Source organism: Amphibalanus amphitrite, unplaced genomic scaffold, assembly GCF_019059575.1.
Source record: "Amphibalanus amphitrite isolate SeventyFive unplaced genomic scaffold, NRLGWU_Aamphi_draft 001557F_arrow, whole genome shotgun sequence".
In the NCBI taxonomy this organism is placed as follows: Eukaryota; Metazoa; Arthropoda; class Thecostraca; order Balanomorpha; family Balanidae; genus Amphibalanus; species Amphibalanus amphitrite.
Genome location: NW_024883050.1, coordinates 75,013 through 92,367, shown reverse-complemented (window position 1 = coordinate 92,367; position 17,355 = coordinate 75,013). Strand labels below are relative to the sequence as shown.

The following is a 17,355-nucleotide window of genomic DNA, read 5'->3' as shown; positions in this document are numbered from 1 at the left end:
CACTGGGCCCTGTTGGGTCAGCCCCGGCCCCCGATAGGCTTGCACACTGGACCCACCGGGCCTATACCGACCCATGAAGGGTCTATGTCGAACCCTCACGGACCTCCGATGACCACACGCCGACATGTGTGGCCCCATCAGCAGTGGTCCGTCTATCCCATGTACTTACGGTCTTTTTGGCCGATGTGACACCGGTAGTATATAGAATGTCATGATTAAATGTCGTTATTACACAGTCAAAAGTCACAGAAAGAATATCCAAGCTCAAAAATGGCCTCAAACCCAACAAAAACTGGTATAAATCCCCTTCAAAAGCCGTAAGTCTATTAAACGCCATAGGGGAATAGCTACAGTCCCCCGCAATTTCGTCACGAGCATCGGGCCAATCAGCGTCGAGTATTGCCGAACGCCGATTGGTCGATTTCCGCTAGCCTGTAAATGCTGCTTGCGGATATAGTTTTGAACAAGTGAGGGTCGCGGCTACTAATTATCGCTTGTCACCACTTTTTCGTCGGGAACGTTCTACCTGGTTTATATAGCCTTGGATTCGCCCAAGGATTCGCCGGACGTTGTTTGAAGTTACACATTTGTCTTTTCTGCGCAGCATTTGTGTTTGCCATTTACCGCACCAATGTTCGCCAGCGGTGGTGACTTTTCCTTACCTGCTCACGAAACGTCACACACGACATGACGTCACCCAAAGACGTCATCAAAAAGTCCAGCTCTTAGGCGTGTCCTTGCATTCACGTGAGCTCGCATCAAATGGTTGATCCCAGGGCCCTGTTTCACCGGTGATAGCAGCAAGCTGCTATCACGTTTCGCGAGCTGACGTCATGTCGTGACGCCATACTGTTGTCGTAATGGGTAGTTCCGGCGCACGATTGCCGCGACCTTGGCGGCGGCATTAAGTGACGTATGAGCCTAAAAGTAAGAGTTTACGCAGTCATGATAGTATATATATTTTTGATATATATTTTTTCAATATGATGTATTTAAAAGAAGTTGGGTTTAGGAAAAATTTGGACATTAACTTCGAACATTTAGCTGATGACGTAAAACAATATTGCGGCAATCGTGCGCCAGAATTGCCCCTTACGTCAGCAGTATGACGTCATCACATTACGTCAGCTCGCGCAATTTGATAGCAGCGTGCTGCTATCACCGGTGAAACAGCATATTTACGTCTGGACAACGAGTTGCGTTGGAGAGGCCGGAAATAGTGGCGATTTCAGGACCGCTAGAATGGACCGTCATTGGAATGATTCTTTTTTTAACCGAGCACTGTTTTCGGCCGGAATTTAATAGTTACTACAAAATATTTTGTAATTACGTTTCCACCAAGAATGAATGCCATCAGGGCTAAATTTTTAATACTATTGCATTTTGTCAAGAAGCATATAGTGCTGTTATATTGCAGTTTTAGCGCATTTGTTACAAAATATGAAGCGAATAAGAGTCAGTGTAATTCATCAACAGTGCCAGAAGTTAACTTGAGGGAAAGCTATGCTAATTGCTCTTGTCCATCCACTAAAATTTATTAAATATTTTGCTTTTTGTATTCCAAAAGGAGAGGGAACTATTTCATTTGTGCCCTCATGTCAGAATTGAAGGTGGATCATTAAATTTTCAACGCAGTTTACAAACAAGCATTTGGTCTTTCTCGTCGTTTATAAGCAGTGGCTAAGAAAAGGTTGATCAATCCTGAAGTTCAGTCATCGTACCTCAACTTGGCAGCAAGATCCCCCAAGGACAGAGGATATATTGTATACATGTCCTGTAAATCAAAACAAACAAGCATTTGGTCTTTTTCGTATATAAGCAGTGGCTAAGAAAAGGTTGATCAGTCCTGAAGTTCAGTCATCATACCTCAACTTGGCAGCAAGATCCCCCAAGGACAGAGGATATATTGTAAACCTGTCCTGTTAATCAAAACACTGTTGTGCCTTCAAAGGCTTAAGTTATCTGACTTCGGAGTTAGGCTATATGGCCGTTTTTGTTGTATGTTTATGTGGAGATTGAATATAACTGTGACCCTGTGCTTGTTTGTATACTTACGGTCAAACAGGGAACAGCACATTCACATAACATACTCACCTAGCACCTAACTCATAGCTGTACCCTGCAGGATATGTACTTGTTCATGTCTCGAGCATTAACAAAGCACTAAAGTAGCTTAGTAATCATTTCCCACATTTTCTGAACATCTAACATGACGTACAGCAGTGCAGAGCAGCTTCAGAGAAGAAACACTTTAAATGCACAGACTCACACCAGCCACCCAATGAGCCAGTTCCTCAGTTGACTGTTTCCCTGGACACAGCTTGGCAATGTGAGCTAACTTTTGGCAAGTTGAAGGTTAGCAGGTAAGATTGAGTTAGGGTGAGTACCTACCTATAACTGGGTGCTACTGCCATGCAGGTCTTGGGTAGGCTGCAAATATGTGTGATGATTGAGGTTAGGTCAGCTGTCAGGTTCAGGTATGCTCATTGCTCAGGTCACATTTTTATGGACATTTGGCAAATTAAAAAACTAACAATCTGATCTAAGCTAGCCCGACTAAACATACACAACTACTGACTATAGGAACTGAGCACCTACCTACTTGTGCCTACATCTCATACCATGTCAAAGTAGAGTTCCTTGGTGGAAGATTACCCTCAGTACTTTTTATCCCAGCCCTGTGAAGAAAACTAATACTTCTAAGCTCTGAGTCACTGCTGGCCATCCACAGGAAGAAACGCTGAGACTGAGAGCTTTGCCATTGTATATTGGACCAATAATGACTATCACGAATGACTATAAACACATAATATGATCACATCGTTGCATGGATTGTCACATTGACAATTTTACTACAATCCTTTTTTCAAAAAAATACAGTGATGATGATTAACATCAAAATCAACATAAAGTGGATTTAGTGATCCAAGCTTTCTCCTCCAGTAGCAATGGAATGATCGCATGTTTCATTTGCCAGACACGAGTATCTGATGCACATTACAATCTGCATAGCATCTAAACATAGTAAAACTGCCCAAGTCCATTCATTCTAGATTTTAACTTGATAGTTAGCACTAATTTATCTTGCTGTTGTAAGTTATCATTCAATATTCATACCAATACATCAATATGTGCTCGTCAGTCAACATTTTCTGGCATGATCCTGCTCAGCGTGCACTTCAGTATTGCTCCAAGGTCTGCAAAATTTTAGCTTGTTTTTGGACAATAAGCTCTTTTAATTTTACTTTTTCTTGCTGATATATGAGCCCGATCAACTTGCGTTTATCAACCAAAATTTCATAACTTGTTCAACTTGATATTGATATTGCTCAGTAGTCAGGACTTCTGTCAGCCTCATGGATACTTCAGATTGTTTTCAGTCAACATGCTTCTTAAATATGATATAAGTCAATCTTAAGGGATTCAAAACATCCAACAAAACGACGTACAAGAGCAAGAAAACCACCAGATAAGCTAAAAAATGGCCTTGGAACAGAGCCAAGTGGTGCTCCATTTGTTTGTTTACAATAATTGTAGTGCTGATGTATTTTTAGGACTCTGAACGTCGGCTTATAAAAAAAGTGAAACGTTTTTACAAAAGTTGTAAGGCAAGCAATATTTATTTGAAAGAACTAAAATATTCAAAAGCCAAACACTATGAAATACATGAATCGGAACGAAAAAGTAACCCAAAAATCCAGCCTAATCACCGGCTCCTAAAACTGCAACACAATCAGCACTTTTCCCCGCAACTCGTTGTCCAGACGTAAATATGCGGTGAAACAGGGCCCAGGGGGGCGACACGGCTATTCGCGCAATGTATTAATTTATGGGCCGCGCGGGGCCTCGCGATGACGCGGCTGGAGGCAACTGCTCAGCGCGCTAGGATACTTCTGGCGGGGCGGGGCGCTGAACGGTGTGCAATGAATGGGTTATGGTCGGGCCGACAGAGATGAGGTATTGAATTTGAATTGACATCAGCAATCGGGTGGGGAAGGAGAACGTTCCTAATCGAGCTTGGGTTGGGGAAAGCCGAAAATATCGCGATCGGCTCATAGCTCAGACAGGGCCGGGTGCCGTACCATGTGTTGTATACATATTTAGGCGGGCAGACAGAGATGAGTTATTGGATTTAAATTCACCTTACCATCGGTTTCTGGTGGGGTTTGAAAATGGTTTTAGTCAAGCTCGGAGTGGGGCAACCCACTGGCGGATCCAGGGGAAGGCATTTGGGGCAAATGTCTTCCCCCACATTGGCAGCGCCCGAAATCGCTTTTCGAGAATCAAAGAAAACTTCACAACTTTTCTGAGGAAATGTTGGTTAATCACACTGCACAGCAGTGCGCAAGGAATCGAAATCAGAGTTTTTTTTTAATTAATTCCGAGAAACCTTTTTGGGGTAAGCCCCCGCAGTGTCCAAGACCGCTTCCTGGATCCGCCAGTTGTGAATAAGTCACGGTCGATACCGAGCTTCGGCGGGACCAGGCGCTGTATACGTTGTTCTTTCAATGAAGAGGTGGACAGACACCTAGCCCCACATCCTACTGCTATGCCCGTGCTTCTGTGGGTGAAGCACTAAAGCATCACGGAATCCCACAGGACCTGCGAGTCGACGAGGTGGGCCGCTTTGGCCGCCGGGTACTGCAGCTCCCTGGAGTTGCCTGGGACCGATGGCAAAACAACAGCTCCGGCGGTGCCCCTATGGGCCGTAGTAATTAGCGAATTCCTGTAATGTAGAGATCATATCCTCAATAATCTCCATTACCATTTTATATTCCTAAACAGTATGACAGAACAATTATGCTTGCCTACGTTCAGGCATTACCTCTGATGGTCATACGTCCAGTACAACATGTGTTGTCTGTCAAACAACAATCGACGACGGGATCTCTTCTCATTATCTCTTAAGCCATCGGTTGTCAATTCACCCACCCCGTTTCCCTAAAAATAGACGGTCAGATTCGGCCTGGGTCCTTACGACCCCTCTAGATTCGCCAGAGACGGGATCGGATCGCCGTTATTGCACCCGTCTTAGTGTCTTTAATACTATGACAGCTTCGACCACGGACTTCGGACGGGGTGATCGTTCCACGAATGTACGAACCATCCAGGCCTAGAGTGCATCAAGGTTTAAAAGAATGCAGTCTGTAGATCAATAAGCATAACAATGGTGGTATACAACCACATTAAAATATCTCCCCGGCTCCCGCAACGTTCCAACGCCCCTCCGTTATGCATTCGCCTTGTGTGTCCGCCGAGCCGGCTTGCCTCCAATGACGTCATCGGCCGGCCGGCGGCGTTCAAGGTCAAACGGCTGGTGTCCTTACCTGGAGTTCTATAGCCTTGGTTGATCCCCGGGGGTCGTACATGTTATTTTGGTCATAACTCAAACTGAAGTAGAGGCAAGGAAATATATTTGTCTTGCTCAATGCTGATGCCTAGCATGTGAGGTGTGCCCTATTTTATTTGCGTTTCAGTTTAGGAATTTGAATTGGGGTTAGATGGTGAGGTGGGACTGTGTTTCCACTCTGACTCTAGTCTGACTCCACTGCCCTGCAGATGTTTTGTTTTCAAAAACCTTACGATATGTTTGTGGATCTCAGTATGACCCTCCCAGACTTCCATTTCACAGCCACTTTCAAGATAAAACAGATAATTATGGGCCTCCTGCTTCACTTGGTCGGCATTGCCGTATTTGGAGGCTGCACCTATTATGAAACATATCACCTGCTGGAGAATGCCAAGCTGGTGCAAGATCATCCAGTCATAAAGGAGCTTTTCAGTGTGCGGCCGCAATGGGGAGGACGATGGAAATTCCTCACTGTTTGGGGACTGGTAAGAAGTGGGGCTGGATGAAATTAGAATGTACCTATTGAATGAGCTTGTTGTAAATGTTGACATTTGATCAAGCATAGAGTACCTATCTAGTATATTAGGACTAAGTATGACTTATAAAGAAACTGTTGTTGGAATAGTTTATTTGGTTGCAATTATGTTACTTTAATATGCTGTTTTTCGTTATTTTGCTGTCTTTTAGCTGTCCTTTCTTAAAATCTTTCTTAAATGCAAATAAGCTGCATACTGCAGATTCTCATTAACCAGGGGCCAGAGACTGATAAATCATGTGATAAATCATCAATCATGTGATAAGCAGTGTTTTGTGGCATATAAATGTATTTTTGTTTCAGACAGTGCAGCTGGTGTACAACATCCTTGCAGCCATCAATGATGTGTTTGGTACCAGCACTGTGGTGTATAGTGCCACCTCTCGGCTGCAGAGGCTCAGGGATGTGTTCTTCACTGCGCTCTCCTTGCCTATTGCCATGGTCAGTGAATAGTGATAGGTGGTTACCAGTACTTCTTTAGTGGAGTTATGAACAGTAAGAGAATGCTTAATGCTTCTTAAGGCTCTCTTTAGTCTCATTATTTGTATAATTGATAGTAACTTATTTACCTATGTAATATCCAATGGTTTCCGCATGCGATAGGATGAGCGATAAACGATAATTATTGAATATGCTGTTAAGTAAATCGGTATCGTTAACTTTTATCGCTAAATTCTCAAAATTATCGCTCATCCACTTATCGTAAGTTACAAAAATTATGAGCGGTAAACGATAAAATGTAAAACGGGATGATGGAAAAATGAAAGACGATCGACAGTGTATGCCGCGCGACAGTATGTGTGCGCAACCTGTTGCCATCTGCTAAGTGTACAGATCTGTCAGACGGCCGACGGGTGGTATAGATTTGCGCGGCGGACCAGGCAGAGGTCAGTCACACGGGGGGGGGGTCCACTCCCGTATATCTGGGGAAGTGAACAATTATATAAATGAACTTGCTCCAGAAAGTCAAACTCAGCATAAAAAACTACGCCAACTTGGCTCAGGTTTCCGTCTTTGTACACTTAAAGTACCTACACTTATTTAAGCTGTATTTCTTATCGCTTTTGTTATCGCTGTTAAAAAACAATTATCGTTATCGTCTTATCGTTTATCGTTCTGTTATCGCTGTTAAAAAACAATTTGCTATCGTTATCGTTTTATTGCTATCACTGTCAGAATTTTTTAACATTTTTATCGTTTTTCGTTATCGCAAACCTTTCTTATCATTTTATCGTTATCGCAGGTCCGAAAATTAGGCATCGCGTAAAGCACTGGTAATATCCATCATCCAGCTGTTTTGTAGCCAGACCCATCATTTTTGCCAGCAAATATTAATCCTTTGTTTTTGCTCATTGACAATTTGTTTGTGTCCCACATTTCTTTAAATTATGGTTACCCATTGCATTTATTCGTAACGATGATTTTCGCACATTTATGCTTATTGACATTTCTTTGTCTACAAATTTTTGTTGAGTCCACTCCTATGTATATTTCTCAGAAGCAAATCTCCATCGAGATGCAGACTTTTGTCTCTGAATCTTCCAACATACTGCCACACTTGGCCCATATGGTGTGAATGTCACTGGGAGATTCTGAGACTCCCTCACATGGTCCTATCCCAGGCCTGCACTCTTATCCCACTGGACTCATACACTTCCCACTGTGAGGTGTTGGCCGTTGGGGGATGGTCCATTGGACTAGCCCTCGGCAGACTCTCTCCCCCCCCCCCCCCTCCTCCCGGCTTTCCTAGCCCAGGTGATACCGGTTGCGGTGATTGGCGGACGAATGTCTTATGTCTCTGTCGAATAAGTAATTGGATTGATTTACGTTCAAACATATTTCCGGTTTCGAGGAAATGCGGCCTAAGATTTGCGGAGACAAAGATTTCAATGCAGCTGACAATGAGTTCCCGTGGATGATTTTCCCCTCCCTGAGCGGCACTGAGCGGGGCCGCCGCCGGCGCCGGCAGGTGGTGTGTATCCTGTTCTGGGGCATGTACGCCATCAGCCGGGAGCTGGTGTTCCCGGAGGTGATGGACCTCTTCTACCCGTCGGCGCTGAACCACGGCGTTCACACCGCGCCCGTGGTGCTGGCGCTGCTCGAGCTGGTGCTGGTGCCGCACCACTTCAGCAGTCACCACGTGTCGCTCGCGCTGCTGGTGCTCTTCCTGGGTGCCTACCTGGCCTGGTGAGTGTCCGTCTGCAGACTCCCTCCCCCCGTCTCCCGCCCGGTCACAGACAGACTTCTGCAGTCTGCTGAGTGTCTACAGACTCCCTCCCCGTCTCCCGCCCGGTCACAAACAGCCTACTGCAGTCTGCTGAGTGTCTACAGACTCCCTCCCCGTCTCCCGCCCGGTCACAAACAGACTACTGCAGTCTGCTGATTGTCCACAGACTCCCCCCCGTGTCTCCCGCCCGGTCACAGACAGACTGCTGCAGTCTGGTGAGTGTCTACAGACTCCCTCCCCGTCTCCCGCCCGGTCACAGACAGACTACTGCAGTCTGCCGAGTGTCTACAGACTCCCCCCGTCTCCCGCCCGGTCACAGACAGACTACTGCAGTCTGCTGAGTGTCTTCAGACTCCCTCCCCCCCCCCCCGTCTCCCGCCTGGTCACAGACAGACTACTGCAGTCTGCTGAGTGTCTACAGACTCCCTCCCCGTCTCCCGCCCGGTCACAGACAGACTACTGCAGTCCCGTTACTCTGTTTGACTGTTGTAAAGTAAAATAAAGCAAAGTAAATTGAAAAGAAAATTACATATCTACATTTTGTTCGGTCAAGATAAACAATGATTTCCTTGGGCCCTGGAGCTGTTCAGGAATTGTTGTCGGAGCATGTGCTTGTACTTGGATTAGCTAAGGCTTCTCGGATCGCTGGCTCTCGCTCCGGAAAGTAGCATTGCTGTGGCCTCGGTAGATAGGCCTCGTCAGCAGCGCTTTTTATGACTCGGTCCGCTGACTGGCGCCTGTGGGGCCGAGGGTCGCCCAGTGACAGGGGCCGATCGCCCAGCTGCGGGAGATGACTCCCCGGGCGCCGCGTGTCACTAGGCAGGGCGGTTGGCGGGAAAAAAAAAACTCCGCCAAATGTGCCGATCACCCAAACAGTCGCGTTCAGTGTTTGGTTAGAAGGGGCAAAGATGCTCGCGAACGATATGCCACGTGTGGTGTTTCTGCCTCGATCATAAGTTGGCGCGCCTTGTGTTGATGTTCACCTCCCCGATGAATCGACTGTTCAAGGTCTTGTCAATCGGTAAACATTAAACCTGTTCGCGACCTTTGTAGCGTGCCACTGTCCTCAGTGGCGCGAAGGGGGTTCGGTGGAGCGGCCATCGAAAGCCTATCTCAAAAACAACAAAAAGGGCGCGCTTGATAAAACCGTCGCCGCCTCGCTTATTTCGGTTCCGCTCACTCACGGTTCTGTTTTTTTTCCTCTTGACATGATGCCTCATCTCGATAGGTATGCGTCTCCGACTTTCCATTGTTGAATGATAGCCAAGCTTGGGGTCATATGATAAAGCAAAGTAACAGACAACAGTACTGATGAAATGTGTTATTCAGCTCATCATTTCGTTGTAAAGTCTTTGCGATTGGACCGAGCAGGATACGCCTGGCTTTTGGTTGATAATTAGCACAGGTCTGTCTCTTGTGTCACTCCTTCCATGCACATGTAGCCTAGTTCATGTGAAACACATCCGCCCTGACTTAACCCGCTCCCCAGTGGCGGTCTCAGCCAACTTCGCCCTAGTGGGGGGGGGGGGGGCATATGTTACCACCCACCTCTAACTCAAAAACTAAGAGGGCTAGAAAGACGCGGTAAAAAGCAGTCGATAGCTCTTGATGCGTACGTTTGAAAGTATTTCGGTCATTTTTCATCTTAGAGCAATATTAGGGTCACCAGAGGTCATCAAAGGTCAAAATTTGCGAATCGTCATTGTATTTTTCAGAAAACATGTCATTATCTCAGGAACTATGATAGCTAGAAAAACGCTGGGAAAAGCAATCGATAGCTTTTGAACTCTTCTTTTGATAAGGCTATCAGTATCATCAAAAATGACCTCAGGTCAACGGTTTAGCCTCCAGAGGGCAAAAACTCCAAAAATAGCTGTTTTTAAGAAGTGTTTTTCGACAATAACTTTTGACTAAAAAAAAGCTAGGTGATTTCTAATGCCAGAATCGTGTTCCTCTCGCCGAGACGCGTCGAATGAACTATAATTTGACCTTGAAAGGTCAACTTCAAAATTTGACCTCAGGTCAAGGTCATGACTGACCGGAAAAGGTCATGTTGCATATCAGTCGATGCGTCTCGGCAAGACCAACACAATGAGGCCAACACCAGCGTTCTATCTTTTTCCAGTCGAGAGTTATTGGCAAAAAAACTGTAGCCTCAAATGACCTCGGATGACCTTTCAAGAGGCTATCAGCAAAAAAAAAGACACCTTGGTCGTCACGGGTGGTCCAAATCATTGTTATCCTGAAATATTTGGACTGTTCCTATGCGTACACACGGATCTCGAGGCATTTTCGTTTTTCTCCATTGACTTAAAATGGAAAGGTCACGCCACTGACCTGACCTTAGGTCACGCATATAAAAAATCCGAGATATACAAATTGTAGACACCCATAACATCATGTAATCCACCAAGTTTAAAACCTCTCTGACAAACACTGCAGGCTGGACATGATTGCAAACTTTTTAAGGCTTGGTCAGTTAACTTGACCTGGTGACCTGACCTGACATGACCTGGGGTCAAAAATTTCACACATTGTCCAAAATTGATGTACCAAAAGCTACCCCAAACTGCGCGGCGCTACGCGCCGCGGTTTTTTATTTATACGAGAAAAAAAACGTGACAGGGTGGTAACATATGCCCCCCCCCCCCCCCCACTGGGGCGAAGGTTAAGGCATCCAATGGGCTCAGATATTGTTGTGGTAGGTAACGTTGTACATTGATGATTTGCATTTGTTGCTGTCCACCGGCGCGGCGCCCGGTCGAACCTGTGCGGTGTTTGTGTTCGTCGCGCTGAATCTGTAGCTGGTCTGTTACAGGACCATGTACCTAGCTCTGGTGGCCGAACTGTGGGTGTACGGCGTGATGAAGGTGCTCTCGTGGCCTCTGAGGATCGCCTTCATGGCTGCCAACCTCGCCTTCGCCATCGGCCTCTACCTCCTCGGCAAGAAGCTGGACCACATCGTCTGGGGTGAGAGACTGAGCGACGAGCGCTGTAATACCACGTGGGTATAGCTATAGTTATGAGACCCCCTCGTCTGGGGTGAGGGGTGGGGCGACGGGTGCTGTAATACCGCGTGGGTATGTTAGAATTAGAGGCACTTAATTAGTGGTGCGGTGTTTAAGGGAGTTCCTATCAGTTGGTGGGCCACCATTCATCGTCGGCTTAGGGCCGGTGTAGAGAAGGGTAACATGCAATCGTACAAGATTGTATGTTAGTCGCACGTCCAGCCAGGCCTCGTTGAGCTGGCGTAATGATTCCTTTGAGTTTTGATTTTAACGGGGCATTTATGTGAAAACTGATGGTATTATTTTCGCGTGCTATTTGAGTCGACTGAGCTCGGTGCTGCTGTACTAGTTGCAGCAGCAGTCTCCACCGGTGTGTTGCCTGTCCGGGACCCTGCTGTTTTAGTTGCTGCAGCAGTTTCCACCGGTGTGTTGCCTGTCCGGGACCCTGCCGCAGTAGTTGCTGCAGCAGTTTCCACCGGTGTGTTCCCTGTCCTCAGTCCTGCCGCTCGGTCTCCTCACCAGTTCCGTTCCGTGTTACAGGGAAGCAGAAGGCGGACGCGGCCGCCGCCGACCAGCGGCGAGCCAAGAAGCACCGCTAGCGCTGCCGGCCGGCCGCCCGTCGCACCAGTCCAGAGGTCCAGGGGACCGCTGTGTCTCTGCACCTCAGCTGCTCATGTTACTGTGCGTGTAGAAGACAGGATGCGATTGTTTACTCGTTCTGTTGTAGTGATTATTTACATGGTGATTGATATCAGCCGTGCTTCAGATTCTATGGTAGATTGTTCGCACTGATGGGACGTGATATCGGTAGTTTAATGTAGGACTATTATTATGAAGCATGAAGACGAAGTCAGTATAAAGCATGGCGTCCATAAGCAATAACAGTTCATACTGCTTTTTATTAGATCAGGTGACGATAGATTCCCCGTGATTTGCCCCATTCCCGTGCGAGGTCGCGTCGAGCGACCACGAGTGTCAACTACCGTTCAACTACCATTCAATGCAATGAGTCAGGTTTAATTGCTCAACTGTGCGAGCCAGCTCACCCGGGTCCATATGTGGTTTGCTGGGGCGCCGCCAATACTCTGTGCTGCCTGGGGCAGCTGCACCTCTCACTGCCTTTAGGCCGGGACTGCCGGGGCCGAGGGTAGCCCCAGTTTTACCGGTGCCGCATCAGTCTCGGACGTTATCAACTCCAGTGTGGTATCCCTCTTACTGCGCGTGGTGTCTGTGTATTACGACCAGGTGCTGCTCGTCGAACGGCAAACGACTCGTCCAGATAACCGTACAGATTAGCGGCGGCGTGTCGGCACTGTCTGTCTATTGCACACTGCCCGGTGTTTGTGCGGCGTGTACCGCGCTGTGTAGCGGGTACCGCGCTGTGCGGCGTGTACCGCGCTGTGTAGCGGGTACCGCGCTGTACACCATGTACCGCGTGTGTACACCATGTACCGCGTGTGTACACCGTGTACCGCGTGTGTACACCATGTACCGCGTGTGTACACCGTGTACCGCGCTGTGGCACCGACCGTAGGCTGTCGACCATCGGCCCGCCAGGCCGGCTGGCCGGAGCGGCCGGGGCAGGTCCGTCTCCTACAGCCCCGTACCGCCGACCGGCCCGGCCCGGCCGTCTGGGCCGCGGAAGTGTTTGTCTTCCACCCGGCGGACGGCCCGTGCCACCGGTCTCCCGACCACTCTATGCAAGGACAATACAGCAATAAACAGCCATCCACCCTCTCCGTGTGTTGGCGCTCTAGCCAGCGCCCAGGCCGGACTCGGTGAGGTCGTTTGGTGCTCGCCCTAACTGGCTGGCCTGGTGCCACCCCTCTGAGGAATCCGGCCACCACTGACTATGTCCTGGTGATACCTGAGGAGGCCCGGTCTGTGACACTGGGTGTCCAATGCGAGTTACGCTGGAGTTGACCCGCCCCCGTCACCAGCCAAAATCGGACTGTCTGCGCAGTCGCCAGCCGATTTCCCGATGATGTAGCTGGTGGCCAGCTGGCAGAGCTGCTATACTCTGCATGTCTCCACGGAATTGATAGAACAACAGAAGGCACCAGCACATGCATAACCACCATCAGTCTCGAACGTTGTCTGTCACCTTGGGATAATTGCGCAAAAGATGGCTCCCGTCGCAAATACCGAGAGGCGTGTCAGAGTTGTGCAGATCTGGCGCCACCTACGCAGCTGGGTGAGATGCCTGGCGCCACCTAGCGCCCATGCTCAATTATGTCGGTAACCGGACAAAATACCGTAAAGCAGGAGATCGTATGGCGACATAATGCTCGTATGGACAAAAGATCGTATTCGCTAAAGATCGTCAAGGAAATTGATCGTTTGCCAAAAAGTCGTATGGGATAAAGATCGTATGGACAAAAGCTCGTAAGCACAAAAGATCGTCAGCGAAAACGATCGCAAGTCAAAAGATCGTATGGGATAAGGATCGTGCAGAATAATGTTCGTATGGACAAAAGATCGCATTCGCAAAAGATCGTCAAGGTAAATGATCGCACACCAAACGATCGTATGAGTTTAAGATCGTACCTACTGTTAAAATGGGGTATTCACATGGTGCATTTTAACTCCAGCGCATACAAAGCTTATCAATTTATGTGTTCGTGTGGTAAGTGACCGTCGTAAGCTCGACCCGACCATACATACATTGATGATTGATGTTTTGTCAGAGCTTAGATGGCAGTCAATGGCACCAGCAACGCGGTTTAGGTATATGTGCCACTGCCGAATAAATAAATGTATGTGCAGCCGTTTCCATGTATTTGAAATGTACACAATTAAACCCACGTTCCAGTCGGAAGGGACGTCATGCATAACCCGCGCCCCGTAGGGGGGGGGCCGAAACGGCCCCCCCCCTGTCATTTTCGGTCGATATCTCCTAAACGGCTCTAGATATCGCCACCAAACTTTCAGGACCCCTCCGGGCATCAATTTTACACATTGTGACCAAAAATTTTTCCAGAGGCTATGATAGGTTGGCAACAAATGACGTCAGAGTGACGTCATGTTCTGTCATTTTCGACCGAAAAAAGACCTTCGCGAGAAGACCTGTCAGGACTACAGCTTTGAAGATACAGAAAAATGATCAAGACATAAAAGGTGTAGAATTGAGAGGGCTACAAAACTGCTATCTCGAATTTTTGAAATTTTTGAGTTTTGACCCCCAAAAATCAAAAAAGCATTTTTTTTTATATATTCGCCAAAAAATCCAAAAAGTTTTTGAGTTTCGAAAAAACCGGAATATATGTAATAGTGCCTACCGTCTTCTATCTACATACCAAATTTCAGATCGATACCTTGTTTTTTGGCCAAGTTATAGCGAAAAAACTGTTCAAAAATGATGACGTCAAATTTTCAAACTCAATTTTTGGCAATTCTAGAACTCGTAGAGCAAAACGAAGACCACCATTAGACTCCCCGTGACGAGCTGCATCGAATCGATACCCATTTTATGCAAAAATATCAACTTTGAAATTTGACCTAATTTGACCTGACCTTGACCTGACCTTCACAAAAACGTGACCTAGGCTGGCCCCAAAGGCTGCCTAACCCACATAATCGCATTTGTCATGTAAAATGGACCATAAAATATGTATCACACGACACATTCATATTGTGACCCCCGGTGACCTGACCTCGCTGTGACCTGACCTGGTCTCAGTGACCTCAGATAGCAAAGTATGTGTTTGACGAACAATGTACCATCGATGGTTTTCAATAAATTACCAATTTACTCGCTTTCACAGCACATTTCTTGAATTGCCTGTGAACGGTGAAAATCTGACCTTTGACCTGACCTGTGACGTCATCGGTTTGACCTAGGTCAATGAAATTTGGTCACAAGGTAGTTCCCGGGTGGGGCTATCGAACGCCGTTTGAATTTTGAAAATCGGCCGGTAACTTTCCGAGATCTTAGGGGGGGCCGAAACGGCCCCCCCCCCCCCTACGGGTGGTAGGGTCCGCCGGTAGCCCTACGGGGCGCGGGATAAGCGATAATGAAAATAAATGTAGGTATACTGTGTAGCAGTATTATCTCGTAACTGTTCGCAGTGATGACATTTCACACTTATAAGTTACAGTGCTTTCAGAAGCTATGAGAATAAAAAATGAATGCTACCTTGAAAAGTCTTAGGTATTATGAATACCTAACCCACTAAAAAAGTAGGATATTATTGGTTGGTAAGTGGTAACATGTGAATGTGAGGGGCACCCCACAGGGCACAGGCCACATCAGCACACGCACGTGGCAGTTTTTCGTAAAATATTTTGCGACTAACGCTCTTTATCCCAGCTTTATTACGGAGCGAGCGAAGCGAGCGGAGTCTTACGTACCTACGCGTATTTGGAAATTCCGACCTCGACCTTACGTACGGCTCTCGCGAGATTAAATGGTAGGTTTTGCACTTTTACATTTCCGGTTATATCTCAGAAACTAATCGATCTACGATAAAGCCATTTTACACGATCATGGCCGGCTTGTTACCCAACAAGTCGATCTCATCTTCAACATTAAAAAGCTTAAGACGACGAAAATATAGCCTGAAGTACACTAAATTTTATAGGTGCAAAACCTACCTCTAAAACCCGCAAGACCTGTACATAAGTGCCAGTACATAACAAATGGTTCAAAGTGCCAGATTTGAATAGCTCAAATTCCGACTTGCACCGTTAAACTTCCAAATGTGACGCCTGGCTAAGCAATGGCAACAACCAAACGTCCAGTCCGTGGCAGGTCAGGCGGGCCGAGAGCGCCGGGCCGGCGAGTTGATAAGGGTCATTTCACGCTTCTGGGGGTCTGACTGTGACTCATCGTGTGCCTGAGCTGTGTGGTATATGTGCCAATATTCAATATTCGGCTGTGGAAGACGTATCACGTATATGAGTATTTAAAGGGACCCTCCCACCTTAACATTAGATTTGAGTTGAGATAGCCAAAATGGGGTCCCTGGCTCACAATTACCGGTTTCGGCACTCACAACATCGAGAAATGCCTTAAATCGGAAATATTGAATTTCAAAATTGCAGCATTTTGATTCAGAGGGGCTAATGCTTAGGAATACCCCTCTGAATGTGTGACGTCAGCGCAAATATCTAACGATTTTTAAATGTTTGACTAAAACGTTTTGTAGCACGCGGTGGTATATGCTATTTGCGCGCAACACCTGCCGCAAACGCCGCACTTCTAAAATAAAGTCGCTAGAAACAGCGGAGATCCCAAAAAAGTAAACAAAAGTAAAAGCCTAATATCTTGAAAACTGGTGAATATTTTTCGGTGAAATTTGGTAGATATTCGTTTTCGCTCTTTCTGAACCGAGCGACATCACTTTCATGCCAATTCATAAACTTTTTTGAAGGTGGGAGGGTCCCTTTAAGCATATTTTCGTCAATTAGTGGTCTTTTGGCGTTCAGTTTTCAGTGAAACTCGAAAAATATGCCTTACGAATTCAGGAATATCCAGGATAACTCTTGTACAAAAACAGATTTTTTAACTCGGCCGGGCCCGGGAGGGTTATTCCAACCACCGCAGCCCGGGGGAGGCGTTTTTTCGCCCCCCCCCCCCCCCTGACTAACTCCGTAAATAAGGGAGATACGGAAACAAAAGCGATACCAAACGAAAGGTCCTTACGAGACGATTCTAACGCACTTAAATTTTTTGACCTCAGGTCAATTTTCAAGGTCAGAGGTCAAGGTCAAAGGCAAAAACCGGCACATGTGTAGGGGAAGTTGGGGCAATGCCGGAGTTAGGGCAAAGCCGAAATTCGAGATATTTCGAAAACCGTAAGACATGGATGCCACTTGTCAGTGATGCTCTGAAGCTTAAGTGACTACAATTATCGCATGTTTGTTACGAGTCGTCATTCGGAATGCTTCGGCTGTGAGGGCGCCAAGAGCGTTTTCAAGGTACGCGTTCCTTGTACTACATGCGCCTTTGAAGCTGCATTTCTTACTCATTATGCTACCGTTTGTCTGGCCAATTCGGTCAAGTAATCTTCAGTATGTCTTTGCATAAGTGTGCTGCCTATTTGAAATTTATACGACACGTTGAAAAGTTATGGGCCTGCAAATGAAAGTATGGCTGGCTGGGGTAATGCCGAAAACGTGCAATTACGCACGTTAAAGCACGCTACGTGGCCTTTACTGCTGTAGAATAGCAACGCGAATTTTTAGTCACACAAATTACACTTTCAACCGACACAACGGCCTGTTACCTATAAGG

General features: G+C 46.9%; 1 protein-coding gene across 1 annotated transcript; it reads left to right on the top strand.

Annotated features, from left to right (window-relative positions):
* Nucleotides 1-741: 741 nt before the first annotated feature.
* LOC122373821 (androgen-dependent TFPI-regulating protein-like) lies at nt 742-12,857 on the top strand. The gene is made up of 6 exons (XM_043352190.1): nt 742-747; nt 5,633-5,835; nt 6,189-6,326; nt 7,855-8,072; nt 10,931-11,082; nt 11,661-12,857. The coding sequence occupies exons 2-6, from the start codon at nt 5,659-5,661 to the stop codon at nt 11,717-11,719; spliced, it is 744 nt and encodes a 247-aa protein (XP_043208125.1). The 5' UTR covers nt 742-747; nt 5,633-5,658; the 3' UTR covers nt 11,720-12,857.
* Nucleotides 12,858-17,355: the final 4,498 nt, after the last annotated feature.

Excerpts from the sequence above, each read along its gene's own strand:
- LOC122373821 (XM_043352190.1), top strand. The coding sequence starts at position 5,659 with ATGGGCCTCCTGCTTCACTTGGTCGGCATTGCCGTATTTGGAGGCTGC. Across the intron at positions 5,836-6,188 it reads TCCTCACTGTTTGGGGACTG|ACAGTGCAGCTGGTGTACAA; the intron begins GTAAGAAGTGGG and ends TTTTTGTTTCAG. Across the intron at positions 8,073-10,930 it reads CTGGGTGCCTACCTGGCCTG|GACCATGTACCTAGCTCTGG; the intron begins GTGAGTGTCCGT and ends GGTCTGTTACAG.